The following is a 15,482-nucleotide window of genomic DNA, read 5'->3' on the forward strand; positions in this document are numbered from 1 at the left end:
GCAGATTTGTACTAGTTATGATTATGAGTTGGTGGAGATCGGGACTTATTATATAATGTGACACATTTTTACATGTAGCTATCTGTAGCCCTTTCCATTGCCCCCCACTGAACCATCTGCAGGCCGATGGCCACTCATGTGCAGTACACTCTTTAAGTCTAAACCCAGAGGCAAAGTGATAACGGTAGCTATCACTTTGTTTCGAGGCTGAATTAGGTTTTTTGGAAAGCTCTGTTCCGGCGAGTTGGGACTTAATTATTACGTCTCAACTGTATTAAAAATACGGTTGTTAATAAATACGGGTCACCACTAAGGGGGAGATGTACAAAGACTTGGAAGGAGATAAAGTGGAGAGAGATAAACTACCAACAAATCAGCTCCTAACTATCATGTTACATGCTGTGTTTAAAAAATGACCGTTAGGACCTGATTAGTTGGTAGTTTATCTCTCTACACTTTATCACTCTCCAAGGCTTAGTACATCTACCTCATAAGCTCCTCCCTCACCTATATGAACAAATCCATGCCTACATCCCCCCCCCCCTTGTCTCTTTCTATCTTTAGGACTTAAACACAGTAGGCTGCTTAAATATAAAAGTAATATCTGTCATGAATCTATATATAAGAGGCACGTTCTCTGCAGCAGTTACTTCTGTGAAAGTGTCGCTTACCTGAGTCATCACCATCCGCTTTTTCTTTCCCTGCCGTCTTCTATGCCCAGGGCAGGTATGGTGTGACCGGCTGCCAATCACCTGTGCATCAGAAGCCACTGGCACCACCTCAGCAGGGTTATGCCAGCAATGCCCAGGTGCTGGGAGGGGACCATCCATTCTGAGCGCCGAATCTGGCTCTTCTATTGGGACGGCAACTAAAACAAAGCGTAACTGTGTATCAAGTCATCAAACACAGACATTCAGCAAATTAGATGCAATACTAGTCTATGGTTCTACAAAACCACCCTGATCTATCATTGCACAGCACAATAGGATGTGTTCTATATATTCTGTGCATTGTATGCTTGGTGTGAGGTGCAGGGCACTCACCAGGACAACAGATGGCGTCTTCTCCTCGTCCTGTCTCCATTCCTGGCAAGGAGTTGGGCAAAGACTACAAGAGGAAGAGAACCCTCATTATACACCTAACAGACTGGAACACAGATAGACAACACTAAATCTCCAGGAAAACTTGCCACAGCTAGGCAGAGAGAGAGCCAAATACAGACAGACAGCACATACACAGACATACACAGAGCGACAGAATGGGGAAATAACAGCTAGTGACACTGAGGTTCTGGACCAGGGATGGGGAACCTCCAGCCCAGAGCCGTATAAGGCCCCCAAATCATTTGGTCTGGTCCTCTGAGCTTTTTTCTGATAGCCTCATCTGGATTGCAGAGTGCCTGTAATGGCACACTGCAGCCAGAATCTATGCAGCAGTGCCGCCTGGAACGTCCTCAGGACGCTTCAGACGGTCACACCGCTGCCCTTACAGCTCCCCAGAGCACCCTCAGGATGCTCCAGGCATTGCTGTAATTACTGGCGATTGTGGCCCCGGGTGACACCACACATAGGGGGCGTGGCCTGCATCGGGCCCACGAATAAAGTTATATATATCAAAATGGCCCTCTGCAGAAAAAAAAGTTCCCCAACCCTGCTCTAGACAGTCAACCAGGGAGAGAGACATCCAAGGTTATAAACACTTGTACAGACAGACACAGTAACTGACAGGCACAGTAGAGACACACGGTAACCTCTGGCAGACATGACTGGGCCCCAGGGTAAATTCCGCCAATATTTTGCTACTTTTCTGGTTTTGTTAGCACTATATAAAAGTGTAATACTATAATGGATCAGGTCACATAACATACATCATCTCTGTGGTGGGGCTGAGCATGCAGAGGGCATTTCAGTTGTCTATTTAAGTCCTCACACTTAATCCTGGGTTTTGTTTTGCATTAAAATACACCAGTAAAAACTTATATCACATGCCACAAGCAATCATGTTTGATATACATGTACACTAGTGTTTCAGTGATCACTGTGGGCTTCCCAATGCATCTAAAGGCAAAAAGGTGAATTTGCAAAACTAACTACACAACAAAAATGTAACAGAATGCATGTAAATACTCCACAATGTGGCCCTGATTCAGACCCGCTTGTTGCCGGAGGCAGCGCGCAGGGTCTGATGGGCGTTTTTTTTTCTTTGGCCGCTCGCTAAGCTGTGGGACACCTCACTGTCACTCACCATCGACAGCCGCCCCGTCTTGTAGCGAGCCCCGCAGTGACTGAAGTTCAGTCGCTCAGCGGGGCTCGCGCATGCGCACGCCGGACGCGGCGCATGTGCAGGGGGAAACATCAAGCCGCTTGCGAGCGGCTCTGAATCAGGCCCTGTGTACAGTAACTCTAATTTGACTATGTACCTTGGAGAGAAATAAAGTGAAGAGGGTTAGTACCGACCAATCAGGCTCTTTCCTCCTGTCACTATCCACTTTATCTCTCTCCAAGGCTTAGTACAGACAGACACAGTATCTTACAGGCACAATAGAGACACACGAGAGAAATAGTACCAACCAATCAGGCTCCTGTCACTTTACAGGCTGTGTTTGAAAAATTAAATTTTAGGAGCTGATTGGTTGGTACTTTATCTCCATCCATTTTATCTCTCTCCAAGGCTTAGTACACAAACCTCTATGATTACTAACAGACTGAGGTGGAGACCAAAACATTCACTTTAAGAGGGTAACTAGAGGTAGTAAATGATAGAATTCTCATAAAATTTTGCACTTCACATTCCGGAGCGGATTCAGAGCCGCACACACGTTGTGCACAATTGCTCTCACACTGGGCCTAATATAGAGGTGTCAGAGTCACAATGCCCATGTGCCGCGATGGTCTTCAGACAGCAGTTTTACTGTGGATTACGATGCAGAGTGATCGACAGACAGCAACCCTTTGGGGGGAGGTAACGGGTGTAACACACCCCCTAAACCAGTTGCGACATGCCTGCGTCTCCTCCTTACGCAGGTGTTCTGCCCCCGGTGCCTTACTTTTGAAGGGCATTTTGAGCACCCATAGGGTTGCTCAGAGGTATGATGGTGCGACCAATGTTCATCTGTTTGTACGCAAGCGGCGGATCTGAGAAGTTGGCGGTGAACGCCTCTGTACAAGAGACGGGGGCTGAGACATCTGCTTAACTTCTCACAACATCCTCTGTACTCAGAATCGCAGCAGCAACGGGCATTGCGTCCACCTCTGAATCAGGCCTATAGTGTGCAAAGATCATTCTAAATGCGAATATTCACCCGCATGCAGAATTGTGCGACTGCCCCATCCATAAAATTTGGTTTAATAACAATCATAATTATCAGCGTGCACATGCACCAGTCTTATGCTTGGTGCAAGAGATACCTCTGGAATCAGACTCTGTGTACACGCAATCAACATAGCCCGCAGTTGCGTCTACACTAAGCCTAGTCTTCGTATGAACCCTTAGCCCCTTTGCCACCTAGTTATGCCCATTCAGCTGCAAGTGGAAATGTGACTGAGATCCATATGACTCAGAATTGCCAATAGATGTATACGCAGAGCCGTAACTAGACTTTCGGTGCCCTGGGCCAGAAAGAGCATTGGCACCCCCCTCCCCCTTCATTTTTCAAATAGGGACATAAGATGCGCATCTGAAAATGGGGCGTGGCTTCATGGGGAAGGGGCATGACAAATCTGATTTGTCCCATACAATGCTGAAGAGGTACCGATCCCTATGTACCACTGTTATCTAGATGTCACTGCCAAATACATTGTGAATCCAATGGTTGCAGTGATGATACACAATAATTATGCAGAGGTGATGGGTTCGAGTCCTGGGTATGACAGTATTTTGAAATGAGTGTGTTAAATAAAGGAGGATGTGACTGGAGGTGCTTGGGGAGGTGTCCAGATGAAGGTGGAGTCAGCCAGGGAGGAGATATGAGCAGCAGGAGATGCCGGAATAAAATAAGAGAAAGCTACATGTGACAATGATTATAAACAGAAAATTGACAGGCCCAAAAATTGACGCCCCCTGCCCTGCGGTGCCCTGTGCCAAGTGGCACATGTCGCACCACCCTAGTTATGGCCCTGTGTGTACGCTCAGCTACAGAGCATGCGTGGTGCTAAAATACACAAGATCTGTTCTCAAAACAGACATTTATTCAACTTTGCATCAACCCCTTTATCTTCACTCATCTTTCATGTCCACCATTCACAATTATATACTGTTAGATGGCCACTGGAATGTCTACACTAGAGGTTTCCAAACTCGGTCCAGAAGGCACTCTAACACTCCATGTTTTAAGGATATCTATGGTTGAGCACAGATGGTTAAATCAAAAGACTGAGGACCTCATTCAGAGCTGCTCGCAAAATGCGAGCGCTCGCTCTGAATGAGGGCGGCCGCTTTTCTTTTGAGAGGCGGCCTCCTGGTCGCTCGCTAAGCTGTGGGTTACCACCCACAGCTTTAGCGAGTGACTAGGTGATGGTCGCGATGGTCTCGACCATCGCGGCTTGTGACGAGACCCTTGCGGTAGGGTATCATCTACCGCAAGCCCCAGGTTGCTTCCTGCTCTAACAGAGCAGGAAGCACCCTACTGACATCACTGGTGATGTCAGTAGGGCCGCCTACAAACGGCAGGTGTTCCTTCAGGAACGCCTCCGTTTGTCCGGCCACCCCCCTACCCAGCCTACAAAATGGGGCGAGCTGTCGATCAATATTGACAGCCGCCCCTTTTGTAGTGAGCCCCAGAGCGAGTGCATTTGTCACTCGCTCCGGGGCTTGCGCACGTGCAGTGTGAGCGCTGTGCGTGCGTAGGCCCTCACCAGCTTGCGAGCAGGTCTGAATGAGGCCCTGAGTTTGGAAACCTCTGGTCTATATCCATGAGTCTAGTGCAGAAATGTTCCTGTATTCTTTGACTTCGCAAGCAGCTGGCTACAGTAGGTTTATATTGAATAACAGACCAACAGTACCACAAAGATACAGCCACTGGTTGATTAACGACTGGTGCTCCAAGGCACAAGGACATTAAGACATGAGGAGAAACCAATGTGCATTTACTGATATATCTTCAATCTGTCCTTGACTGTGCATCCATTCTTGGGTCGTCTTTAAGCTGCAATTGTCCCAAGATTGAGTATGGCTGGTCAAATCATCTGCTGGAGGTTCCTGGTCTTCATGGCTTCTGAGTTTTGAAGAAGTGACCCCAAAATCTGAGCTAAAGCTGCTCTGGGATCCCTCACTCCTCTGAAAAATATTCCAGGGAGCTGTTGGGGGAAAGGTAGATACAGTGTTATACTTCCCAATGAGTTGAATCAGTTTAATAACCATTAATAAAAGAACACGTGTGGAAGATGGAAGATGAGAGGAATACGAGACAGACAAACCCTCACACACCTGACGTTGCCGTGTAGAAGGACTCTTGTCCATTATGAGAACTAGATCTTCCAACATCACCCAGTGGGTCCCAGTCTAGCTCAGCAGCCAATGCTACATTGGTAGCAGGAATGCAAGGTGCGCTTGAATCTTCTTCCTGGTCAATGTCCAGGTCTAGGAATACATCTGAAGATCCAGATGATGCATGTTCAATATTACTATCGAGAAAGTCATCCTCAAACACCTTCAGGGAAAAGAAAGCAATTGTGTTCATCCATATGTATATACTATTTAATTTGCTTGAGGGGGGCAGAGTCAAGAAAGTTAGTCAAAACTGTAGAGAAGAGAATATATGGCAGCAGTTTATTGGGAAACCCTAAATCCAACAGCCAACATTTTTTAAAGCATGGTCAATGTGTGAGCACATTAATTACATGCATGGACCTGTTCTATTGTGGTTACTACAGCAGTAATTCCAGTTTATGGTGCCTTTACCGCTGTGAGCTGCTTCACTCATGCCCCTGTGTCTCAAACTCCCACCTCCAAGAACTACAGGGAACATACATACCAGTTTGGTGCTCACAAGGCGTTTCTGGAAACGGGAGAGACGGATGAAAATCTCCTGGCAGTATGAGCCTAGCTCCGTCATCTCCTCCTCCAGGGTCTCAGCATCTCGGGGGTCACTGTTGTCTATCAGCAGGTCTCCTCGCTCTAGGAGACACTCCACTCGCTTCATGTTGCTCCACGCATCCTCCTGGAAGACCTGAAAATCACCCGTCAACATCATTAGAGTTGTAATATTAATTCTGGCAATGCTGTAAGAAATAACTAGTATTACAATTAAAATGTACAGCCGTTATTTAAAGATAACAGTGCTAGATATGACAATGGTATTATTGATGTCTATAATAATTACTGCATACTCGGTTTTTACTTACAGTACTTACTGTGGCTTAAAGAAACTGCTATGGGTGGTGCATTAAATGCAAGCAAGTGATGCATGACTGCACCATGCATGAAATGAATGATCAATAATGAAGAAATTAGCTATACTATTAGATAAACAATTACTTGAACAAGGTAAATATATTTATGATATTTCTTGCACCTTTAATTGTTGTATCTTCTCAGTTGAGTTGCCACTATAGATATACTCTACACTGGACAGTTCTAGGTCCATCTCAGTCAGACACAGCTTCATGTCCTCCTGGTCAGTATCAAATTCTTCTCTCTTCTGGACCCTAGACTATAAGAAGACAAGTAAAAAGTCTTCAATAATGTGTTTACCGCATACATATTTATCTTGATTTCCCTTAATCCTAAATGGAACTAGTGAGATACCTTCAAAGCCTGGTGAACAGTCTCTGTCTCCCTCTGCAGATGGCACCAGGACATGTTAACCTCCTGCATTCTACTCCGAAGGACACTGGGAAGCAACGTCTGGTGACAAGTATGTGTAAGTCGCCAGTACTGCGTGTTCAGAGATTCCAGGTCCAACAACTTCCCTTGCATCTCCCCCAGGAGAACCTGTATTTCACAAGCAGGATGGGGAAAAAATGGAGGGCAGAATGGTTAGAAAAGTGTTATATGTATAATGGTGGAAGGCTTAAACATTGCCTTATTACCTCATACTTCCTCAGGGTCAGCTTAGATTCTTTATGAAGGGTCTGGAATGGGTTTCGGAGAGACGCTATTATTTGGGCAGCCTGTAGCCAATCTTCAAACAGCAAAAGGGAATTTAGAAACTGTTCACAGTTATCTGTCCTGTTCCAAACTATGGGGAAAAATACAATCCAGTGAGGCGTGAGAGGAGAGGTAGGCAGATGCTGTATGTACAAAGCAGGTGGGAAGGGATAAGTAATAATTGGAGGGCATCTACAAGGGGTAAGTAGAGGATGGTTAAGGACGGAGAACAATCATGTATAGAGCGAGAATGCAGGTGAATTAAAAACTCCAGTTGGGCTCCTTCAGAAAGAACTTTACAACACTGCATATTACTGCATGTACATAATGTGTCCTGGAAGCCCCTCTGAGCAAATCGGTTAATTGATAAAAGCTTCGATGACCAAGGCACCGAATTAATGCAAATAACATTGTGAACTGTAGGCCTATTTTATTGTTAATTTTTTTAGACAATGTAAAGTCTCTTGTACTTTGACAATACTGTATTGCCAGTACATGTGTATTACTGAACTAACTCATTTATTGAAAATCTCTGAAATATTTATACTTAAAGTCTTTCCAACAAGCTGTTAGTACTATCATCTGGACATAAGAGGCATTTTATACCTGGATGATTTATATCTTGTAGCCAGAGATGGTTTGATTGGCTGTCTGCTCTCCAATGAACAGATATTCTATGTACAGGCTGCAGATTGGTTAAGTCATTAAGAGGTCTATTCACTAAGCCTTGGATGGGGATAAAATGAACGGAGATAAGGTACCAGCCAATCAGCTCCTAGCTGTCATTTTTCAAATACAGCCTGTGACATGACAGTTAGGAGCTGATTGGCTGGTACCTTATCTCCGTTTACTTATCTCCATCCAAGGATTAGTAAATTAACCCCCAGAGTGAAGTTATAAGCTTTGCTATTTGAGCTTTTTGTCCTACAGCAACACCATAAACATTGGTACAGGAATCAGTATAATTTACCACCGGCCACATGGCCAACAGCGGCTGCCCGACACAGGAGGAAATCCCGATCTACCCATTAACCCTAACCCTCCCTTAGGGGTGCCTAACCCTAACCTTCCCACCAAGTGCCTAACCCTAACCCCCCTCTAAGTGCCTAAACCTAAGTCCCCCGGGGGGGTGCCTAACCCTAACCTCCCCCCTGTGCCTAACCCTAACCCCCCTCTAAGTGCCTCAACCTAAGTCCCCTGGGGGGGTGCCTAACCCTAACCTCCCCCCATGGGTGCCTAACCCTAACCCCCCCTTCCCCTAGCCTAAACCTAACCTCCCGGGGGGGTGCCTAACATGTTGGATTTCACTGATCCCCGACCCAGACATGTGGGGATCAGCAAATTGCCCCAATCGTTAGTGTATGGGGGCCACCCGCGCACGCAGGGGGGGTTCCGAGTACCTAGAAACCCCCCCTGCCCGTTGCTCCGACGGCCCGGCGAGCAGCTAACACTATTACTTTTTTTTTTGTAAGGAGACACTGCCTGGGCTGGCTGTAGGTGGAGCTGCAGCGCGCAAGCCCCTCCCAGTTATTTGATGGCACTGTGATCGGCAATGTGAGAGAGCGCCTGCCGTCGCGACACTATCTACTAGTGCGAGCGCAGCGAGTCCCGGAGCCGCACAACGTAGGTGGGGTGCAGGGGGGATAATATTTGCTAGGATGACTGCTGTATGAACATACCGGCGGGGGGGGAGGGGGAAGGATCTTATGACGGCTGCATGTATATGCCGGGGGAGGGTGATAATAATATTTATTAAATGGTGCCAGATCGACTGCTGCATGTACTTGCCGGGGGGCTGTTGTTTGTATTTAACTACTTGTATTTTGGGTCTGCATTCATGTTTTTTAGATGAGCGCTGCGTTGTGTGTGTGTGTGTGTGTGTGTGTGTGTGTGTGTCAGTGTGTAGTCTTTGTCAGTCAGTGTGTGTCAGTGGGTAGTCTTTGTCAGTGTGTGTGTGTAGTCTTTGTCAGTGTGTGTCAGTGTGTAGTCTTTGTCAGTGTGTGTGTGTGTAGTCTTTGTCAGATGTGTGTGTGTGTGTAGTCTTTGTCAGATGTGTGTGTGTGTGTAGTCTTTGTCAGATGTGTGTCAGTGTGTAGTCTTTGTCAGTGTGTGTCAGTGTGTAGTCTTTGTCAGTGTGTGTGTGTGTGTGTGTGTAGTCTTTGTCAGATGTGTGTCAGTGTGTAGTCTTTGTCAGATGTGTGTCAGTGTGTAGTCTTTGTCAGTGTGTGTCAGTGTGTAGTCTTTGTCAGTGTGTGTGTGTGTGTGTGTGTGTGTAGTCTTTGTCAGATGTGTGTCAGTGGGTAGTCTTTGTCAGATGTGTGTCAGCAGTGTGCAGTCTTTGTCAGTGTGTGTGCGTGTCTGTGTCATTGTGTGTGCAATGCTGAACTGTCCATATATATATATATGGTCAGTTTGGAAACCCCCCTTTCAAAATCCTGCGTTTGCCACTAGGGGCCTTAACACTCTCCCAGTGCTTTAGACACTGTGTGTCAGAAATAAATATGTCTAGGCAAAGTACTGTATACTAATATAAGCAGAATTTTGGTTGGATACAATTTGTTACAAACCATAAATTAGAGAAACTAAGGGGTCTATGCAGTGGCTTCACAAGGGGGAGCGGGCTGCACCTGGGTGTCACCCACTAAGGGGTGACACCAAAGTGCCGACTCTCCCTCAGTGAAAGGAGCCGGGTGCTGCACTGTAATATTACGTGCAGCACTCGGCTCCTGACAAAGTGAGGAAGCCGGCACTGCCCGCAGAGTGGTCCCCGGGTGCAGTCTACAACTCCGGGACCCCCCCTCCACCGACGTTCCCCAGTTGTTGCGGGGTTCGAGCCACGAGGCCACGCCCCCCCCACCGGGTGCAGTAGCAGGGAGGGGCACCACTGAGTCTATGTACTAAGACTTGGAGAGAAATAAAGTGGACAGAGATAAAGTACCAATCAGCACCTAGCTGTCACTTTACAGCACACTGTGATGCATGCGTGGTACGCAGCAATTGTGTGCGTATTAGCAAGTGTGATCCAAGCTGAATCAGGCCCTGTGCTCACTCTTGCATTTGTGTGGAGGTGACAGGCCGTATAGGTCTGGACCACCATTGTTTTTTTTTACTTAATATATTTTATATCTTTCAAATATTCTAAATGTGAGAGTTATTTTTTAATGGGTAATTGAATATAATTGTGAAGTACTCTACCTACCACTTTTTTTATTCATTCAAACAGTACCCCATTGCGAAACTCGCGTTTGCGTGCGCCAACTAGCCATTGCAATCGGGACTGAGATCGCAATGACTACGCAGACACATTCGCAGAGTGATTGACAGGAAGTGCCATTTGTGGGTGGTGACGGTGAGGTAGTCAGGCGAGCGCAGGCGTGCCAGTGCGTTTCAACGCCGTTGCAGGGGAGAGGATAAATTATCCATTTCAATGGCATACGCAGCCTGAGGCCTGATAGAAATTGCTAACAACCATGCACGCTGAGTAAGGACAGGGCTTGTGCAAGTGTGCGTGAGGCTGCGATGGTACTCCATTGTACCGCTGGTTTCGCAGTCTTGCTAGACATTACGGCGGTGTGGTAAGTAAAGTGGGCATCCTTATGTTATGCTGCGAGGGTATTGCGATCGCAATGGATTAGCATACAGTTGAACTGCGTGCGTAATCGCTATTGCATTTGCAGTTGCGTATGGTAGGGAATCAGGCCCAGAGACGCCCGGCTGCTCACATACAGTAGGAGGACATACTCAGATGGAGACACTGCACCTACCTAAGGGCTGGTGCAACTTACCATGATGTGCTGCACCTAGGACGTGCCTAAAGACACTGGACGGTAATGCAGCATCTTAAGACGGTGCAAGTAGGCATCTCATTCCTTGAGACATTCGGATTCACTCTTTTACACCAGGGAATGGCTTTATTGCGGCATCTGTATAAAGTCGCAGACGCAACTGCGGCAAAAGACATGTCTGTGTCCATCTCAGAATCAGGCCCACAGTACATTAACTCTCAACCTTTTATGATTATTACATTATATACATTGGTTTTGAAACATACTGTAATATGATCTTATCAGAAATGTTTCCAGCAGGATTACCTGCTTGCCATGTCCCACTCCCCCCATATACCCGCCCCCCCTTCCCCTACACCACCACCCCTCAGGGATCACCTTCACCAGGTATTCACAGCTTACTGCTGCAGAATCATCCAGTCCCTATTTAGGGCTCTATTTACTACAACCCGCATTGCGAATTCAGCCAATATCAAAGGGATTTACTAAATATAAGAGATGTGCGCCGACCCGTGTTTTGGTTTTGGATCTGAATCTGGTTTTGGATTTTTTTCCTTGGTGTTTTGTTTTTAGGTTTTGGTTTTGGATCTGTATTTTTTCCAAAAAAATTATATGAACAGCTAAAACTACATAATTTGGGCCTGTTTTTGTTTCTGTAGTATTATTAACCTTAATAAGAATGATTTTCAGGCATTTCTAGGCATTTTTAATCACCTCACAGTATTGATTTCACTATTTTTCACCTATATAGGCCAAAGGCTGCAGCGAGCTGGCTGGCTAAAGTAAGCAACAGAGCAGCAGCACAAACACACGGCAGTTTAAAAAAAATATCAGACATCTATGAAACATTGCCACACAGCAGTGGCAGACAGGATGGCAGTTTAATAAACTATAATAATGTCAGTCGGCAATACCCCAAATTGTGCCAAATGTAAAGGAAAGAGGTGCAAGATGGAATTGTTCCTCCCACCCACTCTTATGTGGGATATTACAAAGGACATGCACAGTTTAACAAAACCAAGCACTTTAGCCACTAGGACTGACACTTTCGTGGCTGAACTCCTTGGTTTGTTTGGGTCCCCACAAAACATTTTTTGGATGACTACCTTCAATTATTAAGGAGGAGGTTGATGATGAGGGTGTTGGTGGTGGAGATTGCATGTGCTGGTCCAAACTGCTGGTAGCTGATACTGTATACAAATAGCCCAGGCGCTGGAGAGTTAAATCAATCCTACAGCAACAGTATGGTTGAAAGAGGAGGTCACCCTCAAATAACAAAGGCAAATATATATATAAAAATGGGCAACTATATGGGCTGGTGTCAATTAGTAACGCACTCAAATCAGATGTTTCAATGACAATAAGTATACATTTATTAAAAAATCATTTTAACATATCACATCAACACAATGGATGCATCCATAATAATTACTCATTACAAAAAAAGTATATTAAAAAAAATAAATAATAAAATATATAGTCCTAATATTCAGGTGGTGGTACCACAGGAAAACACAGGTAAATAGATGGATGATCAACAATAGATTGATAAGAGTCACTGTCCAGTTGTACTGTAACGTGTTATGAAATAAATGTAGTAACAAATTAATTACCTGCAGACTTCTGTTGTAGCTGGTATTGCTAGTTAATTTATGCCAGAAAATGGTGATGATGATGATAAGTCCGTATGAACGGGAAAACGGGGTGCTGTAATTGCCGCTCCTGGGAAGTGTGTGGTCGGCTGTGGAGCTCGGGGCGTTCACGATCCGGATGCATAGGCAAATGCAGGGGGGGTTTCTGTCTGCCTGGAAACCCCCCTCCCCAGCCCACACCATGACCACAATAGAAATAGTAATAGAATAGAATTTTACTAGAGCTGCATGTTCTTCTCAGTATCACAAATGAAATAATTAGCACCACCTGTGGATCTTCTAACATGTATAAGCCAGTAATAAATAATCTGTGCACCAAATAGGATATCTGGAAAACATTCACTGTTAGGGATGTGCTGCTATAGAGCCCAATATGTACATATTTGTCCAGGGCAGTGCTAGGTTCTTCTGCTGCTCCCCCAGGCTCCCGAACTTGCTCCAATGCCCTGGAATGGTGCCCACATCTGAAAAAAAACATTCTGCTCAGAAAGGATGGCCTTACTGCCTCATCTAATGGCTTACTGTGATCACTGGTCCTGTATATGCTGGAATTATGACACACAATACACTTTGTATGATGTATATTAAAGCTGGTTAAGTGCTAATTCTACCCTCTTCATGGACTGGCCACACTCACTCTAAAATCAGGCATTTGGAAACCCCCTCTAGAAATCCTGCATTTGCCACTGGGATGCACTGCATCTCCGGCTGTATTAGTGCAGGGACAGGGTCTTTGTCAATGAAGCCGCAGCATCACCTCCTCCGGTAGACTCACTCGGGAAGTGGAGCGTCGTGTGTTCAGGGTGAGCTGCAGACGTGGCCGCTCTAGGTGAGGAACAGCTCCAGCAGTCAGAGCACAGGAGGCGGTGGGTGTTGTAATATCCACGGCAGTGAAATGCCGCTTGTCCCGTCTCAGTAGCAGATCATCTCAGTGGTTCAATCATTGGGGGGGAACAGGTCTGCAGTAAGTGAGAAAAGTGCTCTACCCGTGTCTGGGGAGCAGATGGTCCTTGTACCTTCTGTGGGAGCACCATGCAATAGGAGAGAGCACCTACGCGTTTCACCGTCCTAAAGGCATCTTTGTCAAGGTGAACAGAAAGCTCTGTCATTCCAGTATTTAAATTAGCTGCATATATTACAGATGAAATCCATTGGAACAGCTCATTTGAGTGGTATAATCGGTGAGCACTGTGGTATTAAGGGAACTCAGAAGGAGAACAGATAGTATACAATCGGGTAGCCGGCTGCCTTAATAATGGCAGCCGGCTTCCCGACTGTCATATCCCGGTGAGGGTGAAATGCCAGGCATCTAGATGTAGACGCCTGACATTTCCCCGATGCCGGGAGCCTGGCGCCCGGCATCCCGATCGAAGGGATGCCAGGTGCCGCGAGCGGACTGCCGCGGGGGGGAGGGTTAGGTTTAGGGCACCCGGGGGGGACTTAGGGTTAGGCCCCCCCCCGGGAGGGTTAGGGTTAGGCTAGGGGGAGGGAGGGTTAGGGTTAGGCACCCCCCCGGGGGACTAAAGTTTAGGCAGCGGGGAAAGGCGGAGTGAGGGTTAGGCACTTAGAGGGGGGATTAGGGTTAGGCACTTGGGGGGGAGGTTAGGGTTAGGCACCCCTAAGGAGGGTTAGGGGATTAGTTAGTTATTGTGGCCGGCGGCGGTATTTCATACCGATTCCGAACAGTTACTGACCTACATAGATACAGTTTACACAGCTTACAGAAGAAAAGCAACATGTAATCACTAATTGATACTTTCTAACTAAATTAACACTAAATGTGTCAATCATCACTACTACTACTATTCTGTATGTATATTAATATTGTGACATTAGTCTTTCAGGACCAAATTTTAGTAAGTTACTCTTTCTGAACATGTATAAATATAGCTAATTTTTGCTAATTTAAGTCTACCAGAGGAGGTGATGCTGCGGCTTCATTGACAAAGACAGGGGGCGAGATATATTTGTCTTTGTCAATGAAGCCGCAGCATCACGTTGCTTTTCTGGCTTTCTTTTTATCATTAGCAAGAACTGCTACCACTGGCGGCTGATTTACACAAACCACATCCTTATCATCAACATCCACGTTAACGTCAAATAGGACAGAAATTTCCCCCTCATCCTCCTTTTGCACTTCCTCCACACTATCATCCTATTTTTTTATTTCACCATCTAATACTAGCACAGCCGTCATGGCATCAGTGATCCGCTGTGAAACTGGGTGACAGCTGTTATACATACTTCCTCTAGCAAAGGACTGTTTACAGTGGCGTAACTACCGCCCCCGCAGCCCCCGCGGTGGCGTGAAGGCATGGAGGCTTGTGGGGTGAGGTGGCTGCAGATTCCATGCGGACTAGCCGTCCACATGAAATCTGCAGAAAATGGCCCACTGGGGGGGGGGACTGCTACTACTAAGGGCACTAGGGGGGGGACTATTACTACTAAGGGTACTGGGGGGGGACTACTACTACTAAGGGCAGTAGGGCAGTGCTGGGGGGACTACCACTAATGGGATTGCTGGGGGGGAGGACGGACTACTACTAAGGGCACTGTGGGGCAGGACTACTACTACTACTAAGGGCCGTGCTGGGGAGGGGGACTACTACTAAAGGCACTGCTGGGGGGGTGACTACTACTAGGAGCACTGCACACTGGTGGGACCACTACTGGGGGACACTGCATAGAAGGGGATTACTACTAGGGGCACTGCTGGGGGGACTACTACTGGTGGTATTGCTGGGGGGAGAGGACGACTACTACTGGGGGCACTGCTGGGTGGGACTACTACTGGGGGGCATTGCTGGAGGGGGACTACTACTGGGGACACTGCTGGGGTGGGGACTGCTACTGGGGGGCATTGCTGGAGGGGGACTACTACTGGGGGCACTGCTGGGTGGGACTACTACTAGGGGTACTGCTGGGGGGACTGCTACTGGGTGCACTCCTGGGGGGGCTA

At 46.7% G+C, this 15,482-nt stretch overlaps 1 protein-coding gene across 1 annotated transcript; it reads right to left on the minus strand.

Moving 5' to 3' along the window:
- Positions 1 to 5,055: 5,055 nt before the first annotated feature.
- On the minus strand, positions 5,056 to 13,632 carry LOC148518715 (nesprin-2-like). Its single transcript, XM_088477137.1, has 7 exons — positions 13,575 to 13,632; positions 7,029 to 7,177; positions 6,745 to 6,930; positions 6,512 to 6,649; positions 5,972 to 6,166; positions 5,425 to 5,647; positions 5,056 to 5,294 (listed from the first exon to the last, which is right to left on the minus strand). Exons 1-7 carry the CDS (start codon positions 13,630 to 13,632, stop codon positions 5,056 to 5,058), a joined length of 1,188 nt encoding a protein of 395 aa, XP_088333263.1.
- Between the last annotated feature and the right edge of the window lie 1,850 nt (positions 13,633 to 15,482).

Source organism: Taudactylus pleione, unplaced genomic scaffold (assembly GCF_031769625.1).
Source record: "Taudactylus pleione unplaced genomic scaffold, aTauple2 ptg000199l, whole genome shotgun sequence".
NCBI classification, from domain to species: Eukaryota; Metazoa; Chordata; class Amphibia; order Anura; family Myobatrachidae; genus Taudactylus; species Taudactylus pleione.

What these genes read in the sequence shown, in the direction of transcription:
- LOC148518715 (XM_088477137.1), bottom strand. Translation starts at nt 13,632, where the DNA reads ATGACAGAGCTTTCTGTTCACCTTGACAAAGATGCCTTTAGGACGGTG. An exon ending in TAGGACGGTGAAACGCGTAG is followed by an intron (nt 7,178 to 13,574) that starts GTGCTCTCTCCT and finishes TTTTCCCCATAG; the next exon opens with TTTGGAACAGGACAGATAAC. An exon ending in CTTCTACACGGCAACGTCAG is followed by an intron (nt 5,295 to 5,424) that starts GTGTGTGAGGGT and finishes TTCCCCCAACAG; the next exon opens with CTCCCTGGAATATTTTTCAG.